At 40.4% G+C, this 9,543-nt stretch overlaps 2 protein-coding genes across 2 annotated transcripts in view; one reads left to right on the forward strand and one right to left on the reverse strand.

Moving 5' to 3' along the window:
- LOC144058445 (uncharacterized) overlaps window positions 1–2,686 on the forward strand; it is a 36,039-nt gene extending 33,353 nt beyond the window's left edge. Inside the window, exons 4-5 of the transcript XR_013295439.1 lie at window positions 544–691; window positions 2,408–2,686. The gene's annotated coding sequence lies outside the window, so the exon portion shown is untranslated. The remainder of the gene's footprint in view (window positions 1–543; window positions 692–2,407) is intronic.
- znf804b (zinc finger protein 804B) overlaps window positions 1–4,039 on the reverse strand; it is a 51,850-nt gene extending 47,811 nt beyond the window's left edge. The window contains exon 1 of the mRNA XM_077576900.1: window positions 3,374–4,039. Within this exon, the coding sequence (XP_077433026.1) occupies window positions 3,374–3,526 (153 nt within the window). The 5' untranslated portion in view covers window positions 3,527–4,039. The remainder of the gene's footprint in view (window positions 1–3,373) is intronic.
- Window positions 4,040–9,543: the final 5,504 nt, after the last annotated feature.

The following is a 9,543-nucleotide window of genomic DNA, read 5'->3' on the forward strand; positions in this document are numbered from 1 at the left end:
CTTGAATTCATGGCGTCAAAGCACTAAGCACGGACAGCGTATCATCGCCAGGGTTGGGAGGGTTACTTTTGAAATGTAATCTGTTACAGTTACAAGTTACCTGCGAAAAAATGTAGTTAGTAATGTAATCAAAGTACCATAATATTAAAGTAATGTAACTAGCCTACTTTGGATTACTTTTGGATTACTCCAATAAGAAGTATGCTCATGAAGACAAAATAAAAATAAATATCACCACAATATATATTCTATACAATGTGCTCCTGCTATTTGTGGGCAGCCTACAAATAGCAAAAATACATAATAATAATAATAATAATAATAAATAAAAAATACAAAAATGGACATAAGTGGTTTTCACATAGCAGTGACGATATGCAACATGTTTTTGTAAGATGAGAAGTGGCCACAGTTCCATAGTTACAAACGGCTTCCATCTTCTAAACACTTCAAAATAAGAATAGATAAGAAAATTTTTCATGACATGATGTAATGATGAGCATTTGATTGGCTGCCGCGTGATTGTTTGCATGCGCCGAACAGAAGAGCGCGGAGGAAGAGATGAGGGAGCGCGGCAACAGACGGATGAGACATCAAAAGAGCGACTGGAGAGGTGGCGGCAGACAGATGAAACGGCGAGTTAATACAACGCGCCACGCTTCAATATTTGAGGCTTGACATTTCGACACATGTAAGTTTGTCGAGAAAGATGTTGCATAATGTGACGGATTAACCGCGCGTCAAGTCTTTTTTTCTGAACGCAATAAAGTTAACAGGAAAATAATGGCTGCCTGCATGCAAGGCTAAATTAGTTATAATGAGAGCTGTGTCTAAGTGTTAGAAGCAATTTCAGTATAAACTACAATCTCAATAATATGATATACATATTGTTATTAACCCCTGACAGTGGCAATTAAAACTAACCATTACTTCATTGCACAGACCCTCTAAGTGTACTGTATAGCTAAAAAAAAAGTCAATTTTTTTTTTCCAAACTAACAAATTTATAATCTCACAATAACATCAATAATTATGGCCAAGACTTAACTTTCTGTAGGCGTAAAAAGCAGGATTACAGAGGATGACATTCAATATTTTTTCAACAAAACTAGCATGTGCTGAAATACTTTCATTACACCATCTGAAACTAAATAACAGAGGTGGGCACTTCCATCTCACTGTCGGCTCCGTTGTTGACGGATGGCCACATTTTCGACGAGCGCTTTATGACACGAAGCCTCGAGAAAATAAACAAATTAAGAAGGACCATCTGTACTGACCTGGATCGACGGACAGAAACCTGCTCAATTTGGTGCTCAGTCCATGTGTGTGTTTTTTAAGGTTTCGTCTCATAAAGCACTTTGCGAAAATGCGGAAGCACTCGCCAAAAGGTGAGAATTCGATGTAACGACAGTTTAGCCCAGTTCTGTTAAATATTCCCCATAGGCATGTTTTTTATATTCTTTACGGCACTACACTACAGGAAATTATACAACCACATTCAACACATACAGTACAGGCCAAAAGTTTGGACACACCTTTCAATACTATGCTTTATTTTCATGAGATTCTCACCGAAGGCATCAAAACTATGACGACAACTATGACAACTATCGAACACATTTGAAGTTATGTACTTAACCACAAAAAGATAAAAATAATAATATAAATGCATGAATAAATAGCCACCATTTTCTCTGATTACTTTTTTTGCACATTGTTGGCATTCTCTCAATGACCTGAAAGGGGTTTCCAACAGTTTTTAAAGAGTTCCCAGATGTAAAAAAGCCCAGAGTATGCAAAAAAAAGTAACCAAAACAAAGGATGGCTCTTTTGAAGAATCTATAATATGAAACATGTTTTCAGTTATTTCACCTTTGTTTTGTTAGCTACATAACTCCACATCAGTTCATATATAATTTTGATTCATTCAGTGAGAATCTACAAAGTAACCAGTCATGAGAATAAAGTAAATGCACTGAATAAGAAAGTGTGTCCAATCATTTGGCCTGTACTGTATATTAAGAGAGAACAAGAGCAATGGATAGCATAAAATATTGTACAGTGTAACAGGTACATACTGACCTGCTAAATGGACAGTAAAAAAAAAAAAAATCTAATGTTTTTCTGACTAATAAATTAATAATCATAATATCACACATTATAAAATCAACCTATACAGTTGACGCTTTCTGTAGGCGGAAAAAGCAGGATTACAGAGGATGACTTTCAGTACTTACTCAACAAAACTAGCCTGAGCTGAAATACTACAAACTTAATAGTGTGCCACCATCTAGCGGCTGACAGTGGAATTGCATCTAACACCGGCGAGAGTTAGATCAAAATAGAATTATTAACTGTGCACATTTTTATTTTATTTTACTATCAATATTTTTTTTTCTTCAAGGAAACGATGACCATTTGTCTCCCTCTCACCCTCTACTTTGACACTGGGACAGATGAACTAATTTACCACCATTTCTTGGGGTTAAATTAGAGCAAACTCAATGTCAACCAGTGTCCGGAACAGATTGTGTTCAACGTTGGAGGTTTCCCACATTTTTTCCCCCCACAATGCAGAAATTGCATTTGTTTTTTCACCTCTGCATGTTTTTCTTTGATTTGGAATAGTCAAGAGTCTGTGAAATATGGAAGTATTGTTAAATACAACTTTATTTGCAGCGTCTCTGCGTCTGTTCACTTTTAGTGCTATCACCTAGTGAGAGCGGGCCAAATATGACACACACACACACACACACACAAGGATGTATGTAAGATGCTGTATTCTGCCTTACACAGCAAACTTCTCATAAGTTCCAACACTTCGTCTTGGCGCACATTAAGAACTCGAAAATGTGTAGTGAGGTGACACGCACCCACCCACACACACACCTTGCGTGTTTGACACCAAATGCCATTGTGGTGGCCGAAAAGAACCAATGGCACAATGGGAAAAGGTCAGAGAGTTATTCAAGAAAGCTTACAGCACACGCAGACACACACAAAGCTACACGCATCCTATTAGTAACACACCTCAGGTAATTAGTGCTATTTACAACAGGGCAGCTCATCTCCTCCCGAAAGCACTCTAATGCAATTCCATTTGTTTAATTCCCATTGCCTTGGGAGAGAAAATTAGCATGCAGGGACAATGACTTTCTGCTTGAATACCCAATTGTGGCATTCGCATCCTTACTCCCCTCACAATAATAATAAAAACAATAATAAAAGCAGTACAGCTCAGTCATCAACTATGTCATTAAACGAGCTTGCCTGTGGCTGTGAGACTTTTCTACTACTTTACTGCCATTTCCTAAAAGCTCCATGCTCAAGACGTCTAAACACGAAAGGGGAGGGAGAGAGGGGCACCTACCGGTGACTCACACGCTGCCGTGGTGCACAGCGGCCCCCTGAAGACCCCCTTGACGCGCCGAAAGTGCCCGTTGCTGAGATGCGTGGAGCTGATCACCAGGTAGTAACACGCGCCGCACGCCATCCCGGGGGACTCGCGTTGCTTGGGGCCCATGCACGGACGGCCGCCGCTGCGGCGTCCCTGAGTGCGTCAAAGTCGGCGCAGGTGAGGACCGGCTCACGCCCCCCCACCGCCGCTACTCACTCGCGAGCGTGCACATGGAGAGTACGGATGAGAACTATTTGAGTGAAGGAAGGAGGTGGGTGAGATATCAGGAAGCGAGCTGAGTCGCTGGAGTGCGCCGCGCTTGGCATGCTGTCCTCGGTCGGGCTGAAATGAATGAATGCGCGCCTTTTTTGGAGGGGGCTCCGCTTGTATCTCACCCCCACCTCTGTGCCCCTCATCCCTTCTTCCTCTCGGGTTGGTGCACTTTTGCAGCTCCTACTAGTCAGCGCACGGAAAGATGTCAGAGGAGGAGGAGGTGTGACACTCTTCCCCCGACTCTTCTTCTCTGCTTCTTGATGGTTTCTATTGATTGGCAGCAGATTTAAGATGTCCCCGTGCTATGAATTAAATCCAGAGGTGGCGGAGGCGTAAATCCATCCACAGGAGTTATGGTCGCAGCTCTAGTCGATCAAGGCAGGCTGATGTGGATCAAATTCTTTCCCACGGAAGAAATTCTCTCTCTCTCTCTCTCTCTCTCTCTCTCTCTCTCTCTCTCTCTCTCTCTCTCTCTCTCTCTCTCTTTTTCTCTCTCTCCCTGATCCATTTCGTGTCAGCACGTGCGTATATGGATGAAATTCCACTCAGTGAGGATGCATTGTTTTCCACTCGTGTGTGTGTGTGTGTGGTCTTGTTTTTGTTACATATTGGGGCCAATATAGCGGGATTTCACAGAGTTGTGGGGCCCACCCGTCCACGTGGGGCCATTTTGCTGGGCCCCACAAGTTTAGACCTCTTTTTGAGGGTCAAGACTTGGTTTTAGAGTTTAGGTTTGAATTGGGTTATGGTTGAGGTTAGGGTAAGGAATAGGCGTAGGCAATCATTTTTGATGGTTAGGAAATGCACTATGTCAATGAGATGGCCCCACAAAGATAGTAAAACAAACTTGTGTGGTGGTTTTGTTTAGGATTTGGTTTATTAATCTGACATGAATTCAATAATGCTGACTTTTAAGATGAGGGCCTGAGAACGAGCTGTAAGCATATTCGGGGAGCTGTTCACTAACACAGTGCTGAAACTAAAGCAGGCGCAGCCAAGTTATGAAAAAACCCATATTAACTCATTCACTGCCATTGACGGCTATAGACGTCAACAAGAGAATGAAAACCTAGAAAAAAAAATTGTTTTTGTACATTTAGAAAATATATAAAATTTGTGATTAATTAGTCACGGGATTAATTATGAAAAATTCCTAATTTTTAAATATTTTTTCTTCTTTCTTTTTTTAATTAAAAAAAAGTATTTTTTAATTTTTTTTTTAAAGAAAAGATTCTAGAAAATAAGGGGCGTCAGGCGATTACATTTTTTAATCATGATTAATAGCATGACTTCACTAGTTAACTCACGATTAATCACAAATTTTATATCTGTTCTAAGTGTATAATGATAAAAAAAATTCTAGCTTTTCATACTCTTGTTAACAAAAGTGGGAAAAATGTTAAACTAATAGAAATAGTTCAAATGAATTTTTGACCTCTATAGCCGTCAATGGCAGTGAATGAGTTAAGCAACTGCTTCCTCAATATACCACAAGGACCAAGAATCCATCCATCCATCCATCCATTTTCTTGGCCGCTTTTCCTCACTAGGGTCGCGGGGGTGCTGGAGCCTATCCCAGCTGGCTTCAGGCAGTAGGCGGGGTACACCCTGAACTGGTTGCCAGCCAATCGCAGGGCACACAGAGACGAACAACCACACTCACATTCACACCTAGGGACAATCTGGAGAGTTCAATTAACCTGCCATGCATGTTTTTGGAATGTGGGAGGAAACCGGAGTACCCGGTGAAAACCCACGCAAGCACGGGGAGAACATGCAAACTCCACCCAGGAAGGCCGAAGCCCGGACTTGATCTCACGTCCTCTGCACTGGGAGGCGGACGTGCTAACCAGTCAGCCACCGTGCTGCCCGGACCAAGAATTTAAGTATAATTTATACAACCTATTTCTGGTTTGCTGAAATTAACCCTTTTTTGGTGGCTTTGTCACATGCAAATAAGTGGCTGCAAACCCCGCCCCTTTTATTGCTGGGCCAATGGCAAGTAGGAATTTTATTAGCATGATAAACAAGGTTATAGACCGGCAGACAAGAGTCTAGGAAAAAAAAAGTGAGTGCCCATAAAGACAATACAAGCATTTTAATACATGGAGGCAGTGATTCATAGACTACATTGTCAAGCTGCCATGTCCAATAGACAAGGTGTGGGGCTGGTTACTAGGTAGATTAATACCACTGTTATGTTACAGGGAGGTAGACAAAACCCTTTTTAAGTATACATGCACAATCATGCAAAGAAAATACGTTTCCTTTTAGTGCTCGGTATATGAATGAGTATTAAGACCAGTCACACATAAATATATACTTAATTAGATTAAGTTAAATTATTACAAGAAAAAATATAAAAGAATAAAATCACAAAATTACAAAAAATTCAAACAACAAAATCGTCATTACCTCAGTAATAAACAATAATAAAAAAAATTGTGTTAATACATTTTTGAGCATTTTAAAACTGATATTATCTTGGCAAAGGATGAATGTTTTATAAAGTTCTTGCTCAGAATAGATTGTGTAGGCGTACTGTCTGTATGTGATGATATGGCCAGAGTGCAGATATTGTATTCATCTGAAAGCAGCGACTTGTTAGTGGAAGGCATCTGACACTCTTTTGTAGACATCATATTTAATAGATTTGCAAACACACACGCTCAGGAAAACAGTCTAATAGAACTGCATCAACTGAGAATTAGATTTTTTTTTATTGCTTATTTTATGCACTTGAGTGACAGTAGGCAACAACTTTTTGCTTAAAAAGTTTTTTGTAAGATAATTGTCACTTTCTGTGAAATTCGTCTCGATAAAGGGATGAATAATTCTCCCTTCTCCACAGTGAGAGCTTATTTGTGACTGGTAATGTAGCCTATCTTTTAGCGACTTGAGATGCCCACAAAGACTGTAATTTCAGATAGCGGACAGCCAAATTGCTTAACCAAAGCCACGCTTGTCTAATAAATAAAGAAAAAGGACACTTTAGACTGGAGAAATACATAGATTTGTTTGCTGCTGGAATAACGTTTACGTCTGCCTGCTTGGGTACTTCTCTCTGGCTTCTTCCTACATTCAGAAATCAGAACATGGCGAGTCTATTATCCATCACAACAGCTGCCAAGCCATCATACGAGTTCTTAAAACAATGATGGGCACAAATTTAGCAACTCCTCATGCGCTTCAAACGAAATGTTAACGGTTCTTTGTTGTTTGTGTATGTTTGAGATCTGTTTTAATGGCCATTTCCGTTGAAATCTTTCATGACGTCTGATGGCAATCATTGAACATAAAACCTGCTTCCTATTTTACCCAAAAGACACAATTTTCTTGACCTAACATTCTAACAAATGGAGATAATCTTTCAGGTAAAATAGGAAGCAGATTATATGTGTCAGGTGTTGGGGTGGAGGTTGGTTGTGGACCCAAGTGCAAGGAGGCACAGTAACTAGCCAGAGGCAATGTGTAAATGTGGTGAGTTTATTGAACTAAGGTAAGGAGGTGAGCTGGCAACTGTGAGATGACGTGACCGGGCCGGACGGATGAGACTGGGGTTGGCGTGACTGGATGTCACTGGAGGGAACAGAGCTTGACGTCACCGGACCAAACTGGACTGGACTTGCACTTGCACTTGACTAAACTCGACATGAATGGACTTAACTGGACTTGACGTGGCGTGACAGACTAGACGAGACTGGACTTGACGCGGCGTGAAGTGGCTGTGGCTGCGGCTATGGCTTGACACCGGCTTGACGCCGGCTTAACACCGGCTTGACGCCGGCTTGACCACGAGACGAAACACACAACAGACAACGACAATACACCCATGCAGACTGAACCAAAACAGCAGACTACATAACAAGACACACCTGGGGGGGGGGGGACACAAGTGGCTGAGGGCACTGATTGGACAAGGCACGGGGAAGGGAAAACACACACAGGTGGAGGTGGTTAAACATGACGACGCAAGGAACACAAAAAAACACTGATCACACAGACAAAGTCGACATGAACACCCAAGATCAAACTAAATCCCAACCCCACAGATCCGAAACATAACAATATGTTCACCAAATTTAAATGGAAACCTACCTGCCTAGTTTGTGTAGAGACGCCATCAGACGTAATGAAAGATTTCACTGAAGTCACCATTAAAACACAAATCAACCGTTAACAGTTCGTTTGAAACACATAAGGAGTTACAAAATTTGAGTCCTCCAAAAACATCGAGACATTCAATGCTTAACGTTACAAACTCATATGATGACTTGGCAACTGCTTGTCCCCCAAAAGGTAGTGGTGGACGGATCGATCCAAGTATTGATACCAAGTTAGTATCATCATCGGATCGATACTGGGACTATAATATTGATCTAGTAGTTTAGTTTCAGTTTGGCTCTTTTCCTATGATTACTTTGTGCATTTTCTTTAAGAAAGTTACAAAAAAGAAAAAAACTATTCATATATATATATATATATATATATACTAAGTATTTTGTATTTATCAACAAAATTTGACCTAATTTTGTCCTTTGTTCAAAAAGGAAACAACACAAAAACTTTTGCAGGTTGAAAATTAATTGTGATTAAGCAATTTGATGATACAGCTATCTTAATTAAAAAATATATATATATATATACCATAATTTTAGAAAAGTGCCAAAGTCGATATCGGTATCTGTATCGGTGATACTGGCCCTGTATTAACTTAGTATCGGATCAATAAGAAAATTTCCAGTATCGCACACCACTACCAAAAGACATCTCGGATAGGCTCCAGCTCACTCATGACCCCAACAAGGGCAAGCGATATCGAAAAGGGTAGGATAGAAACATGTTTGCTTGAGGGGAACACATTCTCCAACTCCACTCATTTCACTGAGCAGCCTCGTAGTCCTCGTACGTCTCCATCTCGTTCTCAAGGTCAGGGCAAGTCACATCCAAGTCGCCAGCTTTCCAAAGTCTCGGCTCTTTGAAGCTGACATTACAGCTGGAGCAAGTCGCCTCCCAGCCACACGCTATGAGATTCAAAGCAAGGCTGCGAGCCAGCAAGTGTGTGATGCTCTCAATTTTGTCTTTGTACTCATCTGGCATTCCTTCACCTTTTCATGTTGCACACAAGGAAAAAGATGAAGAATGAATCTATACTGAATAGTCTGCTCTTTGAAACACTTGACTTGACACATAGGCAAACATCGAGTGATGTAATGGTTATTGAGGTTTTGTACTGTGTGGTGTGAGAAATAATCAGCGTTCGCCTCAGTGGAATGTGACTTATGCTATCTTTATGTCATCATTTTATTCCAACTTTTGAATCTTTTACTGCCCAGCGATTGGCTGGGGACCAGTTCTGGGTGTACCCTGCCTCTCGCCCAAAGTCAGCTGTGATAGGCTTCAGCGCACCCGTCACCCTCATAACGTTTATTTCATTCTTGTGTAAAACATCCAACTTTTAGTTTCTTCATAACTCGGCTATGAGTAAAAAGGATATCGTCTCTTTGAGACAAATGTTAACAATAAATATTTAATGCACAAAAAAAATCTAGAGCTTTTTTTCCATCTCATTGAGTTATAGCCTTTGTTGAATTTCCGTTTTATTTTTGGGTGAACAATCTTTTAATTATATTCTTCATGACTGGTTTAGAGGGAGAAAGCAGTAATTCTGTACATAATAATGGCTCATTCATACGCTGCTATTATTAAGGATATCAAGTTCAGTGTATGTTTGATGGTTTTGTTTTATTCTGAACATCAAATGCGTTTATTTATGCTACAATTGTATTGCCATTTCAAGGTGGACTTTCAAAAGAATTATTGAGTGAACCTCACTATGTTCCTTTTTTAATCACTGGCTCCGCCCACAA

This window comes from Vanacampus margaritifer, chromosome 9 (genome assembly GCF_051991255.1).
Source record: "Vanacampus margaritifer isolate UIUO_Vmar chromosome 9, RoL_Vmar_1.0, whole genome shotgun sequence".
Classification (NCBI taxonomy): Eukaryota; Metazoa; Chordata; class Actinopteri; order Syngnathiformes; family Syngnathidae; genus Vanacampus; species Vanacampus margaritifer.